This window comes from Macrotis lagotis, chromosome 1 (assembly GCF_037893015.1).
Source record: "Macrotis lagotis isolate mMagLag1 chromosome 1, bilby.v1.9.chrom.fasta, whole genome shotgun sequence".
In the NCBI taxonomy this organism is placed as follows: Eukaryota; Metazoa; Chordata; class Mammalia; order Peramelemorphia; family Peramelidae; genus Macrotis; species Macrotis lagotis.
The window spans coordinates 514,910,134-514,926,358 of record NC_133658.1 but is presented as its reverse complement, the minus strand read 5'-3'; the positions used below and the strand labels follow the sequence as shown (position 1 = coordinate 514,926,358).

The window sequence follows — 16,225 nt, the reverse complement described above, 5'->3', positions numbered from 1 at the left end:
AGTCAAGCTCAGTCATTATAATTACAAAGCATTTCAGTGCTTTTACTGTGGCTCTTTCCATTGTTTTTTATTCAGCTTACTTCACTCTGCATCAACATATTTTGATGTTCTCAAGTTCCTCTGAATTAGTCAAATTCATTACTTCTTACCACACAAAGGTACTCTATTCCATTCATATAAAATTTTGTTTAGCTATTGTCCAATCTGATATTTCTAGTTCTTTGCTATCAAAATAAAGGATGTTACTGAAATGACATGTATATAGGACCAATCTTTCTGCCTTTGAACTCTTTGGAGTATATGTTCTAGTAGTGGTAATTCTGGGTCAAAGAATATGGATATCTTTGTTATCTTTTTAGTATAATTCCACATTGCTTCTTAGAATGTTTGGAACGAGTAATGCATTAATGTGCCTGACCTCAAATAATCCCTTCAAAAACTGACATTTTCCTCTTTAGTCATCCTTTCAAATTTCTTTGGTATAAAACATGGGGTAATTATTATGCATTTGTAGTAGAAAAGTCATGAAAATTAAGGCCCTACCCACAATCTTTGTGCTTGCCTAAATTCATCTCCTTTCCCTGGTTACCACTGCCTAACATTTGGTATACTAGAACATAAATATATTAGAACATAAACTTTTGAAGTCAGGGATGATTCCACTTTTCTATTTGCATTTCTGGTGCCTAGTTCTTAAGATATGGCTAATAAATGCATGTTGACAAATCAAATGATTTTTGAATTCTCTTTACTGATTTGGCTTCTTCCCTGGTACCTACAAACGTGCTCAGTTTTACCCATTCTACAAAGACTTTTATTTTATTTTTTAGGTTTTTGCAAGGGAAATGGGGTTAAATGGCTTGCCCAAGGCCACACAGCTAGGTAATTATTAAGTGTCTAAGACCAGATTTGAACCCAGGTACTCCTGACTCCAGGGCTGGTGCTTTATCCACTGAGCCACCTAACCCTGCCATCTCCTCAAGTTTTCAACCCTATCACTCTATTGAAATTACTCTTTCAAAGGTTACCAATCATCTCACATCTGTGAAATTCCAAGGGTATTCTTAGTCCTCATTAGATTTTTAGATAATGTTATCACACTTGACTCTTACATACTTTACCTCTGGTTTCTAGGATGCTGTTTTTCTTGGTTTTCATTCTATATTTTCCAACATGCCTATCTCCTTTATGGAATTTTAAATGCCTAGCAAACATGAAAATACTCTAAAGCTCTTTGTTGGGTATTCTTCTATTTTCTCTTATAATCTTACCCAGTTCTCACTGGTTCAAATATCATCACTATGATATGTAAAATCTATTATATTGAGTCTTAATATCTCTCCTGAACTGCAGTCACAGATCATTCATTAACTACTAGACATCTCCATATGATTGGATATTGAATTCTTTAGGTATCAGAATCAACATGTCCAAACAAGAACTTATTCCCTAAACTCATTCATTCTCTAAGCTTCCTTATTTTGCTCAAGACACTTTCATCTTTACAGTTATACAAGTTTGCAAAGTTAAAAGTTGAACTAATCAAGAAGTTAAATTTTAAAGTTGTGGTTTTTAATTTGAAAACTTGATAAAAGATAACTGTGGGAATTTATTAGAGATCTTCACTCTCTAGAGATACATTCCATTCTGTTTTCCTTCTTTTAATTGAATCATTTAGTTAAAAAAACACAACTATATCACTATTTTCCAAAGCAATTAAAGTAAGTAGAATCACTATATTATCTCTACTGAATTAAGTTGCACATTTCTCAAATAACAACCAGAAGCAGAAGTAATTTGGGAAACAATGCAGTTTCGTTTGAAGATGGAGATTCTCTTCTCATTTCATGTGAAACACTTCCTCTTTACATGAAAATAGTAAACCTTTCAGCCTATTCTCCCCTCCAAGATCTCACAAGGTACCAGAAGACAGAGCTGGTCAAATTCCACCAAATTTGGTGAGAGTTCTCTCTCAATACTCCACCCTATCCCTGCTTGACCAGATCTCACAAGTCATAGGACAAGGTTTCTTCAGGAACCTGGCTACATGCTGGATATATGGCTGCAGAGGACCACTAGGTCTTATGTGCCCTGCCATTATGATCAAAGAACCACTAGGCTTTGCAACTTGTCCTACTACTATACCCCACATACCCTGCTGAACCCAAAGGGTACCCCTCCATCCCCCACTGCCTTACCTTCAACCAAAAAACATTCGTTAAGCATCTATTCTGTGCTACTTACTGTAATAAATCCTGGGGGGGTACAAAGGTCAAATACACTCCTTGCTCTCAAGGTGCTCACAGGGGAGACAGCATGCAAACAACTATGTACAAATAAAATACACAGGCTCAAGTGGAAATAATTAACTAAGGGAAGGCACCAGCATTAAGGGGGATTGAGAAATTTTTCCTGTAAGTGTGATTTTAACTGGAATTTGAAGGATGTCAGGAAAGCTAGGAGGTGAAGATGATGAAGGGTAACATTTTAGGCAAGGTAAGAAGAGTGAGGGGAGGGAATCTTTTGTGTAACAGCAAGGAAGGAAGTAGGGGGTTTGGTGTGGACTAAGCTACAAGAAGAATGGGGTCAGGTTATGAACTTCGAATGCCAAACATTATGGCATTCTATTTGGACTTTCTGTTTGAACCTGGAGGTGACAGGGAGTCATTGAAGTTTATGGGGGGAGGGTGGATCTATGTGTGACATGATCAGATCTGGGCTTAAGGAAGATCACTTTGATAAATGAATTCTGGATTGGAGGAAGGGAAGAGACTTGTGGTAGGAAGACCAACTATAGTAGGAAACTAAATCTCAAGAGCCAGGTTAACTTTCTGTTCTTTTTTTAAAAGTTCGGCTTCTCAGTGGAATGGCAGGAGCTGAATAAGATTGTCAGGATTTCAACTACTCTACTGTTGTGAAGTTATGCTGTTTAGACATGGATTTGGGGAGTAGTCTCAAGTCATTAACACTGCATATATGGAATAAGAAAAACAAAGCACTGATTAGGTGTTCAGCATGTGCTAGGCAATATGACAAGCACTGAGAATGTAAAGTAAAATCAAAACCATTCCAGCTATCCAGGGCTGTATATCTTTCATGGACACACACACACACACACACACACACACACACACAAAGACACGGTCGACGTGGGAGGGGGAGGATCTCTAGAAGCTAGGGAGCCCTCCTGTCTGGGAGCTGGGCTTGGGGGGGGGGGGGGAGCCAGCCACGGGATGAGACAGGGAGGGACATGCTTATGAATGCAGCTAGACAGCATCCTGAAAGGGCAGGAAGGGGTGAATCTGTGACAAGGCTTGAAATGTCAAACTGAAGAGTTGATGTTTAATCTTGGAGACAACAGGAGTCACTGGGAATCCCTGGGCATAAGATCGCAAGGGCAGTCACACAGGCACTTCAGAGGTTGTGGGGAATATAGATTAAAGTAGAGAAACATTTGAGTTAGGAAGACAAAATAAGATATTATTGTAGTCCTAGGGAAGTACTGATAAAGATCTGAACTAGTATGGTGACCCACACTAAGTGGGGTATTTGCAACAGATGCTGCAGATATGAAAACTGATTAGCTATGTAGGGAGATTGACAATGAGGAGATGAACATAATATGAGGATTATAAGCCAAATTACCAGAAGTTTAGTGGTATTCAACAAGAATAAGCAAGTTAGAAGAGGGGTGGATTTTGTGATTAGGATAATGAGTTCTGTTTTGGCCCTGTTAAATTTGAGATGCCTCAATGTAAGCCATCCTAGTTTTTAATAATTATTACAAAGTTTTTGATAAAGAACTGGAGATGAAGAGAGAGTAGAGTTGTCTGTAGAATTCTAGGAAACATCTACTTAGAGATCATCATTTGATATATGGGAATGAATGGAGTCACCAATGGAGGGAGCACAGGAAGAAAGAGGTCCTGGAGAGAGCCTTGGGAATATATAGCTACAATTAGGTGGCTTAACATAGATGACAATTTAACAAAGAAGACTTAGGAAGAGGAGACAGGCAGGGAAGAAGAGAACCAAGTAAGAGCAGTGCACCAAAAAAAAAAATAGAGAGAGAATATCAGAAGACCAGTCAATAGTGATAAATTCTATAGGAAAAGTCAAGAAGGATGAAGGTTAAGGAAAGGCAATTAAGAGAACTTAGGTAAGAGCAGTTTCAATTGAGTATTGAAGGTAGAAGATTGATTATAGAAGAGAGATGTGTCATGAAGGGGAGTAGAGAGAGGGGATGATAGCTAGTGGAGATGGCAGGACCAAGTGAGGGGAGACAAGGACACGTTTGTAGAAAGCAGTGAAGAAAGCAAAGAGAGTTCTTGCTTAACATAAATAGGGTATTCCACAGACTTCCCTTCCCCTAAAGATAGAGGGATGTTAATGAGAAATATGAGGTGGGTTGGAATCAGGCATACATTATAAGGGCTAGACTTGTGAGAAAAATTACCTCATCTGATGTTTAGGGTAAAGGAGGAAGCAGTTGAGGTTTTGAATTGGAGAAAAGGGAAAAAGAGAGTTTGTAGTGAATGGCCTTGAGTCTTTTCATTAAGGTCTGAATGGCCTATAGCACATAGAAAAGAGAATCAATGAAAGAAGAGTAAACAAACTGCATCTTGCTACAGTTGGGGCTCAACTGATCCTGGAAAACACAAATCTGGAGGACCCAGTCTTATTACGTCACTTTACTATAAGAATAGAAGAAGAGATAGATGGTGGGAATATTTCTGGGCTGAGATTTAGCAAGGTATAAGTAGAAATAAGACAAGTATTTGAGAAGAAAGGATAGTTAATAAAGACCTGAACTGATTTACAAAGGGGTCAAATATTTGGGAAAGAGAGTACAGCCAAAGTCTGAGAAAGAATTAAGGTATAGAGGGGATACAGGTCATAGTGAGAACAAAAAAATAGGAATAAAATACAGGTAGAGATTAAATGACAGAAGATTATGATCAAGAAGAAGTTTCAAATCTTTAATTATGGAAATAGAATATCTGTGGGAGATGGCAAGCTCAAAAGTGTGTCTATCCCTATGTGTGGATGAGATGGAATGGAAGAGAGTCATCTGAGTTCTAATCGGGAAGTTACTATTTAAGAACATATAAGTAAAAGGGGCAAGAAGAGTTGGTGTAGAAAGAAAGGCTATGAGTAGGCACTGAACTCACTAAGAAAGAACACAGATTTAGCTTAGAGTTCAGTAGGTAAGGTCACCAGGATCTGAATTAAGTGATAAATTAAGACAGAGTGAACCTCAAAGATGGTCAATTGGAATATAGAATCATGATCTTCAAACTTCCATTTATTCTTTACTAGGTTGCACTACTTTTGGAACTTTTCTGACTTTTCCACTGAGCCCCAGGAAACTAACTCAATTATTGGGATGCCTCATCATCCTGCAAGCCCCCACCAGCCTTGGTACCTTGTGTGTCATCACCCTCGGTTGTTCTGATTGTGGGGTGGAGCCATGAACTCTTAAGACCTTCATTTAAAGCAGAATTTCCAGTGCAAAGCATCTCCTCATTTCTCAACTGGTTGTACTCCCTCCCAGTTGCTTCCCTCAGGGAATAGTGTGAGATCTTCCCTCAATAGACTGTAAACCCCTTGAGGGCAGGGACTACTTTTCTTTTTTATTTTTGTGTAATAATCAATGTCCTTCATTTTCGAAGCAGACAGTATCTGGTATACAGTAGACACTTAATAAATGTTTATTGATTGAATTGAGGAAGTCTGGAAGTGAGAGGGGACAGCAACCATCTGGAAATATTGCCTGCTGAGGCAGCATCCTAGGAATTTTATTTATACCTCCTGGCAGAGTCATGCAATACTAAGTCTCACTTCTAGTACAATACTATTTCTATTGAACTACATTCACATTACCTCTTAAAAATGCTCAGAATTTACCCAGTTTATAACCAAGATTAATTTTTAAATTACTGAATTTTATGACAGTTTATAGCCAAGATTAGTTCTTAAGTTACTGAATTTCATCTTGCATGAAATTAAAGAGGACCAAGTCACATCTTTAATTTGGTATATAATGCATTATTCAGATTCATACCTTGTGACTATCTAGAATCATAAGCAGACAATGATAAATCAAGAGGCTGATGAATGAAATTCATATGGTATGAATTCTAAAAATAATTATAAATACAAATATAAAAGTTGCTTCATATTGCATTTCTCTAACTACAACTGATTCGGAACATTTTTAAAAATATGGTTTACACAAAAAACTAGATAATAATATCAACTGGGTTAATTTGTCTTCACTAATTTTTTGGTTTTTTTGCAAGGCAGTGGGGTTAAGTGACTTGCCCAAGGTCACACAGCTAGGTAATTACTAAGTGTCCGAGGCAGTATTTGAACTCAGGTCCTCCTGACTCCAGGGTCAGTGCTCTATCTACTGCATCACCTAGCTGCCCATCTTCACTAATTTTTACAAATCTTACCTTTAGTTTCCTCCTTGCATTAAATTTCCGCAGTTGCTCTACTGTTTCAGGAAGATGAATCTTGTAGGCATAACGATCTCTCTCCTACAAGAGATAACACATGTGCCAATATTTAATCACAAAGAAAAGTTAAAAATTTTAATCAAAATCAAATGTAAAGTTAATATAATAGTTGATTGAAAATATGGATTTTATCCAAAAGACACAACCTAGTTTATTCTACAGAAAGGAAGAAAGTTCACAAATGAAATTAAACTGATTATTTTTGGAATCATGAATTTTTAGTTTTATAATTATAAGGCTTAAATAACAATAAATTATTTACTCTGGCATTATTATAAGCTGTATTATCAAAAGTCCATTGGCTATAAATTTACATTTATAAAATCCTAAAATTAAGTTGTTTGGGCAGAATTTCCTTCCAAATTTAAGAAGTCCATGGCATAGTAGAGCGGATGTTAGATTTTCTGTGAACTTGAGTAAATCATTTAAGTTTTCTGGGTTGCAGTTTCATCATCTATAAAGTTGTAGAGTGAGTGAGTGAGTGAGTGAGTGAGAGTGTTTGTGTGTGTGTGTGTGTGTGTGTGTGTGTGTGTGTGTGTGTAAAGGGGAGTGGAATGGAATGGAAGAGTCTGGCCTAGATGACCTTCAAAGTCCTTTCCAAATGTAAATCTATGATCCTATAAACATTTATGTTAATGTATCTCCAGTGAAGACTGAATTAGTTTTCTGTTTGTAAAGCTCCAGCTTTGCATTTTTAGTTCACAGAATTATTGATAAAACTCCCAGATCTTTCTAATATTGTTACTTTTTAAAAGTAATACTACATATAGTCAATTTATTTTAATTTAAATTCAGGATTTTATGGTTTTCTATTTCTTTAGACCGTGTTTGTTTCCTGTTGGCAAAAATAATCACAATTTTAAAGTTATATAGTGAGCCTCTGAAATCATCAAATCCAGCCTATAGCAGACCCCCCCCCCCCCCCCCCCCCCGCTTTCTCTGGCTGCCATTTCCATGCTGACTCATACTAAGCTTGAAGATCAATAAAACCAAAACAACTTTTGAGGGCAAACTGCTGTGTAACTATATGCCTCCCCCATTTAAAGCTTCTGAAGTTTGTATTTGAACTCACACACAAGAAACTTCATTTATCCCTATTAAATTCAATCTTGGCAGCTATAAAATTCAATCTTGGCAGCTATAGCCCTATGTTCTGGACAGTGAAGATTTGTTTACATCTTGACTACTATCTAATGTATTACTTATCCCTTGCAGATTTGTACCATCTGCAAATTTAAGAAGTATGTTTATCTGTTCATCCAAATCATCAAAAATAATTTTGAAACAGCAGAATACCAAGCACAGTTTCTTGGCAGCATTCTTCTAGGGACACCTTACAAGCTGACAGAGAACCATCAATGGCTTTGCTTTGACTCTATATTCAACCATAGTACATCAACTTTATTATTGCCTAATCTATCTTTTCACTTTTCTTACAAGAATAGCATTAGCTACTTTATCAAAGTCTTTGCTAAAATCTAGATAAGCTATATCTACAAGAATACAATTGTGTATCAAAACTTCATGTGAAATGTTCTGTTCTAAAGACATGCTTATTCTTTGCAATCACTGCTTCTTTTATAGATAATGGTCAAGATCTGTCATTTTAATAGTCGATTCTAGACTTTTTCTGGGTTTGGAAGAGAAGTTTACTGGCCCATAGTTCTCCTGGGACATTTGACTTCAGTTCTGTAATACCTCTCCTCTCTGTGATCTCTTTCAACTACTGATTATAGTGGTTTGGCAAACAAGCTGTCAATTCTTTAACTGCTAGAGGATATCATTCATCTGGGTCAGGTGGGTGGTGAATTAATAAGGGTGCTGAGGTGCTTAAACTATCTCCTTACTTATTATGTGTTTCACCTCCCTGTTAGTCATTTCTGTTTTATCCATTAACATTAAAGGACATATTCTTTGGCAAAGAAAATAAACAATTTTAGAATTAATGAGTTTTGTTCTCCCTTTTTGTTCACTTGTCCACCTGCATGGTAAACCCCATCCCTTCTTTGATTAATTTATTTCCCAATACCACCCTGTTCCTTCCTCAGCATGATTCTGTACCATGCTTGGGATTTGTTTCCCAAATTCCTTAGGTTTTTCCTCTGTGGTGGTCTTTAGTATATTGTGATAACAAAACTGCTTTTGTTTTGCATCTGCCCTATTCACCCAAATGTTTATACCCTCTTGCTTTACACCCCTCCACTACTTATTCTTCCCCTCAAGGTTTCCTCATATTTTCATTCCAGCTTTGGGCTTCATCCAACAAAATTTCAATGATACTTATGAGATCAAATTTACCTCATTAATTTAGAAAAGAGTTATGATGGCAGAGTAAATATTCTATAATAAAAGTTTTAAGATATAAATCCAATTGATTAAAGTTGAATAATTTTTAGAAGGCAAATATTTTTATTTTAAAACTTTAAAACTTTAGTAGTTCTCTATTGCCCCTAGAATAAAATGCAAAGTCTTACATTTAAATTCCTTCAGCTTTGATTATCTTTCCAGAATGACTTCAAATTACTTCCAAGTCAAACCAGATTATTTGCTACTGCCTACATATAATATTCTATCTACTTTCTCCATTTATTTGCATAATTTGGTCCCTTGTCTAGAATACTCTTCCTTTCTCTGCTTCTGGGAACCCTTAGCTTTAAGGTTCAGAAAGTACCTTTTAATTTTCTAATTCCCCCAGGAGTAAGATTGCCAGCAATGACTTTGTTTTCATGTTACATACATACATACACACAGACACACACACACACACACACACATACATATATTGTACTTATCTGTCCACAGTTTTTCCTCCCCTCCTCATCCCTATGCCCTGCCCCAAACGAATTTACATTCTCCATGATGGAGGGATGACTTCACTTTTTTTTCTCGTGTGTCCCCAACACCTCACTCACAGTCTGTCACATAGTAATTGCTTACTAAGTGCTTGATGAATAGGACTGAATTGATTCTTTCCTCTGTGTAGAAGGGAAAGATTACATGTCCAAATATGACTACTTTTCACCTCGACAGTGTTTATAATGTAAATATTTTATAAATGATTTTTCCTTCTGGCTAGAATAACATGAAGCAATAAACCTCTTTTCTATGAGGCCCAAAGCAAAAAACAAAAACAATATCACTGTGCAGTTACAAGGATATGATTGCATAATGAAAACTTAAGAGTCCAAGATAAAAACAACCACTTCATATAATAGATCGTATGTAATACGATCTCATGATATTTTTCTTTCCTATGAATTATAAGTTTGGTTGAGTGTGTCCTTTGTTCACAAAGAAAAAGCCCATGATATCAGGGGAGGTGGCATATGAATTGAATGAGTAAGGGGGTGCTGTGCTGAGTCACCAGCCTCACTTTCTCCTTCAAAGCCATCTGGGTCCAATGGCCAGATACAAATCAGGACAACTGTAGATGGCCCTGGTCAAGGTCACACAGCTAGTAAGCATCAAGTGTCTGAGGTCACATTTGAACTCAGGTCCTCCTGACTCTATCCACTGCCATCACCTAGCTACCCTATAGTTGAGTAAATAAAAGATTATATACACACATATACATAACATACCATATAAATATAAATATATATATATATACACACATGCACACACATATGTATATATAAACTAGTGATACATTTCATCAACTAATATTTAAAAATAAACATGAAATTAAACTTTGGGTTATATATTAAAATAAAGTCCATTTGTTTCACCTCATAAGTGAAAAAAGGAAAGAACATACTTGCAACTACCTTATGAAAAGAATTAAAAAAAAGACAAAATTTCTTTCTTCTGATTCTTGTATTCATATTAACTAGTAACTAGGACCAATAACTATTCTACTAATTAAAATTGGAGACATACAAAATAATTTTAGGAGTTCAAGTCTAAATAAGTTAAAATAGTTAACTGGAGATACAGTATTTTCCCATAAAATTTATAAATATGATAAATGATATTATTTATAAATATGATAAAGGAATACAGTAAAAAAAATCACCTTTAAGAATAACTCCTAGGTATTTCCACCATTTTCCTTAATAAAATCTCCTTCACAAGAGCATCTTTCTGATTATAGGCATTAAAAGATAAAAATGGAGCAGAATAATGCTATAAAAGTTGATTAAATTCACTCTCAAATACCTTGGAATGCTGATATTACATAGGTAGGCTATAATCACTAATCTACTTGACTCAGTTGAACTAACAGGAGGTGAAAAGAAAAATATCAATGTATAACATCTGCAAGAAAACCTTTAGAAAGGCAGTTTAAAAATTAATATAATATGCCTCCCTCCTCTAACAAGTGAGGTGAAATAATTGATCCTAAGACTATGGATATAAATGATTGGTGCAGCACTTGTCTCTAGCTAAATTCCATTACCCTTCTTAGAGTTTTACTATGATTTTTATGTACATTGAGGATTTAAAAAACAAGTTGCAAAATGACTTTAGTTCCCCTTTCTCCCACTCTTCATGTTCTAGAGATCTAGTCCTGTATTTCTAACCGCTTCTAACTAATTTGCCCTTACCATAATTTTCTTATTTCATCTTTTGTCTTCTTTTCCATTGTTTCCCCTATTCCCTAGCAGTTGTCAAGAACTATTTAGTCTTCTCACTTCATCTCTCACAAAATTTGCCTTCTTTTCCATTCTTATTTCACAAATCTAGTTCAGGCCTTCTACACCTTCTGCCTACATATTGCAACAGCTTTTTAAGGGGGAAAGAACCCACATGTACAAATATATTTGTAGCAGCTCTTTTGTGGTGGCAATGAATTGGAAATTGAGGGGCTACCCATCAATTAGGAATGGCTAAAGAAGTTGTTCTATGTGAATGTAATGGAATACTATTGTTCAAGAAGAAATGATGAGTAGGTGGATTTCAGAAAAACCTGACATGAACTGATGCTAAGTGAAGTAAGCAGAATGAGAAGAACATTGTACATGGTAACAGTAACATTATGTGACGATCAGCTATGATAGACTTTAACTCTTCTCAGCAATACAGTAATCAAAGACAATTTTAAAAGGCTTTTAATGGAAAATATTGCATCCATATCCATAGAAAAAATTATGAACTCTGAAGGTAGATCAAAGCATACTAGTTTCACTTTTAAATTTATTTTAATTTCTTTCTTGTCATTTTCCCCTTCTGTTTGCTACTTCTTTCACAATTTGACTGATATGGAAATAAATATGATAGTACACATGTAACCTGTATCAAATTGCTTGCTGACTTGGGGAGGTGGAAATGAATGGAAGGAGGGAGAAAATTTTACAAAAATGAATGCTGAAAACTATCTCTATATGCAATTGAAAAGATAAACTATTATTAAAAATTTGAAAGATACAAAGAAAATTTTGCTATTGCAATGTTAGAAAAATTATTATGGCAGTTTGGATAACAGTTTTTGTAATGGATAAAATTTAATGGGGGATAATCCTGCTCTTTATTATGCTGTTCTTTTAAAAAGTTATAAAAATGATCTTCTTCAATTTTTTCTGTTGAAGAACAAGTGATCAAAATCATAATTTCCTACTCTTTTGTATTTCCTTTATCTTTAGTCATTGGTGATTGGTCAGCAGAAAAGATGTATAATCAGTATTTGTAGAATTAAGTACAGATACTCAACTACTTTTGAAACCTGACTTTATAATTACTTCAAAAGAAAGAATGAATCACAGTCTTATAATCAAGTGGATTTTTAAGTGGCACTGAGATAAGATACTTACATATGACAACTGTAATACAAGGAGATTTTTCAAAATTAATTGTCAGATGGATGGTATATATAGGAATGCTACAAGAGTCCAAAGGAAGTAGGTTATTGGGGAAGTCAGAAAAAGGTTTCATTGAAAATATGTTCCTTTTAGTAGTGTCTAGAAAGCCAAAGAGGATTTGGATCTGTCAAGAGAAAGATGAGGGGCAATCCAAATGGGATAAATAGGATGACAAAACTAAAGTGGTAATAAAACAAAAATGATCTTCAGGGGCATTAAACAGATCACTTTGACTATAGTAGATATAGCAGAAAGAACATTCACTTTAGAATTAATAATGTGATTTAGTCAAAAGAACTTTTGATATATGTGAGGTATGAATTGGCACTAATATTACTGGGGATAAGGGAAGACCTTAAGGATAAGATTATACTCCAGTCCTGAAGGAAAAAAATTCTGAAATTTAGAGAGGAAGAAGCAGTTTTTTCCAGGAAAGTGAAATGGATTCAGGTAAGAAATCATCCAGTTTGACTGAAATATTCAGTGCAAGGAACAAAGAAATTTGACTAAGTTTAGAGAGGTGGGCTGAAACAAGAAAATGAAATTTTGGGGGCAAATCAGTTCTATCATGATTAATCCTGTGTCTTGGAAATATTTTTATTTAGGGTGAACTGCAGTGTGAAAAGCAAAGAAATAAGAGGACCAATTCATGCCAGTGAAAAGTGCTGAGTGAACATGGTAGGAAATGTGAAAATGGAGAAAGAAATCCAAAAAAAATATTAAAATCAACAGGAATCATGGATCACATTGGTGGAGAGTTAGAAGAAACCTCAGAGAAACCCATAAACATATTCAACAAGCGATCACACAGTCTTTATTTGAAGACTTTATATATATAAGGTACAGGAACCCAAACCTCTCAAAAAGCAGTCTATTCTCTTTCTGGACCAGTTTAATTGTTAGGAACCTTTTCCTGAACACAATCCTTAATTTAACCACCCTCATATCCCTCTGAAGACCAATAAGGCAGAATATAAAGCAGTTGAAGCAAAACTCAAATCCTTCTAAGAATAGTGTCCATCATGTGAAGTTTTGACTCCTTTTTTCTTTACCTTAAGCCAAGGATGGTTAAGTGCCTCATATACTGTTATCCTTTCAGCGGGATCTAGCATCAACATTCGCCGGACCAGGTCTTTGGCACTTTCAGATATATGGCTCCACTGCCTGGGATTCATCTAAAAAATATTAAAGATAAAATGATATAATGAATCATTTAAACTGGGAATCATTCACCTCCAATGAGATATTAACAGTCACTAAAATTCCAGTGTTATAATGTAAATAAAAGTGCTTCAAACCCCAAGAACTCAGAGTCCATTCGAGGGTTCTGTCTTGTAACAAAGCAGAGATAGAATACATTTACTTCATTTTTGTATGCATGAACTGCACATTTAATTAAAAGATCTTTTAAAGTTTGCTGACACTGTTTTATAAACTCACATATATTCAAGGTATATACCAGTTTGTAGTGCTTATAACTCCTTGTTTCCAGTTTTTAGTTCCTATTTAGAAAACTTTTTTAAATGTCTACCAAATGCAAGGTGTTATGCTGGGGGATACAAAGACAAAAAAGGACATCCCTTAAGGCTGCTTATGTTCTATGAGAAAGATTCTTCTCGCTAACTGAAGAGAAGATAAGGAAATGTTTCAAAGGAGTTGGGTCCTAATCTGAGCTTAGAAGAAACACAAGGCAGAGATGGGGGACAGTCTGTGACTACAGAGAAAAGTTGAGGGAGAGAAAATCTGGCTTTAAGAACAGTTCAATTTAATTGGAACAGAATTGGAAAGGGGAATAAATAAATTACGCCTGCATATATCCAGTAGTAAAAGAAATGCCAATGGATTTATTTCATTGATGACTTTGGTCAAATGGGAGAGTTTGAAAATCACTGATATTTTTTTTTTCTATCCTGTATGTTTCTTGTTCAGGTCTTTCTACAAAAACTTCACATCAGTTTGAACACATGGAGGCTATATTCCTTATTTATTAACATTAGATATTGAAAGTATCAGTGTAGAACTTGGGCTATCCATGTAGTTCATCCTTTGCTGTCACTATATATCAATTCACCACTTTTATTGTTTATATATAACTTGGATGATACTTTTATGCTATGACTTCCTTATGAGTTATTGCTGGTAATATACTGTAGCTTCCTTACAACTACCACGTGTCACCCCAGTGCTCTTTGGATCCCTTCTTTGTAGTCTGGGAAGTTACAGAGTGAGCAACTAGGCAGTTATTATCAAGATAAAATAACATCATTTAAGTCAGTGAGGAGTCTATTTAACCATCTCGGATACTACTTCTCAGCACCCCTAAGGTAACAGGGAAACTTTGCTTTTGAGGACTCAAGAGTAGGAGGTGAAGGATCACACCATGTGAATCTCTTGAGATATGCCTCATCCTTTGCTACCTTGGGAAGAGTCTTAAGAAGATGATGGGGGCAGCTTGGTGGCACAGTGGATAGAGCATCAGCCCTGGAGTCAGGAGTACCTGAGTTCAAATACAGCCTCAGACACTTAATAATTGCCTGTGTGACTGCCATAAATAAATAAAAATTTAAAATACCTAAATGAAGAAGGTGATATATATAATACATGAACTCAGTATCACCCCCAGATAGTTGGTCACCATTTTATTTTTTTCAGCTCTAGGAGTATAAGAACTATTAGAGATCCTGGTCTTCTGAGGTCAAAAATGATTAAGGGCCATACTAATTTCATGCTAAGACCTCATCATGCTAATTTCACAGGTCTGTAGGAGTAGATGCCCATTATTAACTCATTGTTCCTCATTTTATAGTAGTAAAGTGCCATGATCACACCTCCTTCCCTTCCTCCCTTTCTCTTATTCTATAGCCAGTGTCAATAAAGTTGAGAATCCTTTCCCTCCTCTTCTTTATCTAGATTCTCATTTTGATTACTCTGGTACACCTTTCTTCCACTATACCTTCTGAAATGCATTCTCTATTGTCAAACTTTCCTTCATTCTACAGCTCTTCACTTCACACTAGGTCTGGAGTAGACATCTTGATCTTGTCTAAAGGCAATGCATCCCCGATTACCCTTTCTAGTATCAATTTCTCTTTTTGTATTTCTAGGGCCAAGAAGAGCAAAGAATAATTTTTTATTCTAATTTCCACCTCTATACTGTTCCTTTGCCACCATGATCCAGCAACTTTTCTTCCTTGAGATTCACTCCATCCATCTCTGCTATCTAATCCAGCTCTTTGTTATAATCATTAGACTTCTAATTCATCTTTCTTCTTTTCCCAAGTACTGTATCCTTGCCTTATACTTGATTTCAATTTACTTTTTAATGTTCTCTTGAAGAGTCTTATCATCTCAGTATAGCAACCTCTTAAATTCCCAGCATCTAGACCTTTATTTCATCTTGGTGGCACACACAAATTATCATATCCTTGATCTGACGATGGTGTCCTTCTGTTGTGTCACCATGATCCAAAGTTTTAAAATTCCTGTCTTGAACATCACTTCAATCTCCTCTTTTGTCCTATTTCTCCTAAATTTAATCTTTCTTCTTACCATGCTCTATATTCCCTCCATTCTATGTTATTCCAATATATCTCACTTTCTCTGGCCTCAATTTCTTCTTCTAGTCTTTACAATAGAATTGATCATAAAATTCATTTAGCTATCCCTGAATCCCTTGCCCCTGCATTCTCTTACCAATCTTTTCCTGCCAAACTCTAACTCTTGGCTACCCCAAGACATGCATTCTGCTTCAACTCATGTGCTTCTGAACTTTCTTAGACATAGTCACACAATCATGTCAACTGAGTTCTTTACAAACATATATTATCTAATCTCCACTAGGACCTCAAAGCTGCATAGTAATATGTTTTTTCCCTCATTGGTATAGTAACTTTTTTTTTTACTTTT

The 16,225-nt window shown here is 35.6% G+C and overlaps 1 protein-coding gene across 12 annotated transcripts in view; it reads right to left on the bottom strand.

The window, feature by feature from the left end:
- The window catches only part of CASK (calcium/calmodulin dependent serine protein kinase), a 466,034-nt gene that overhangs the window by 127,785 nt on the left and 322,024 nt on the right, over positions 1-16,225 (bottom strand). For all 12 annotated transcript variants that reach the window (XM_074214148.1, XM_074214150.1, XM_074214151.1 and 9 more), the window contains 2 exons: positions 13,372-13,494; positions 6,459-6,542 (listed from right to left, as the gene is read on the bottom strand). In XM_074214148.1, coding sequence (XP_074070249.1) covers positions 6,459-6,542; positions 13,372-13,494 — 207 coding nt within the window. The remainder of the gene's footprint in view (positions 1-6,458; positions 6,543-13,371; positions 13,495-16,225) is intronic.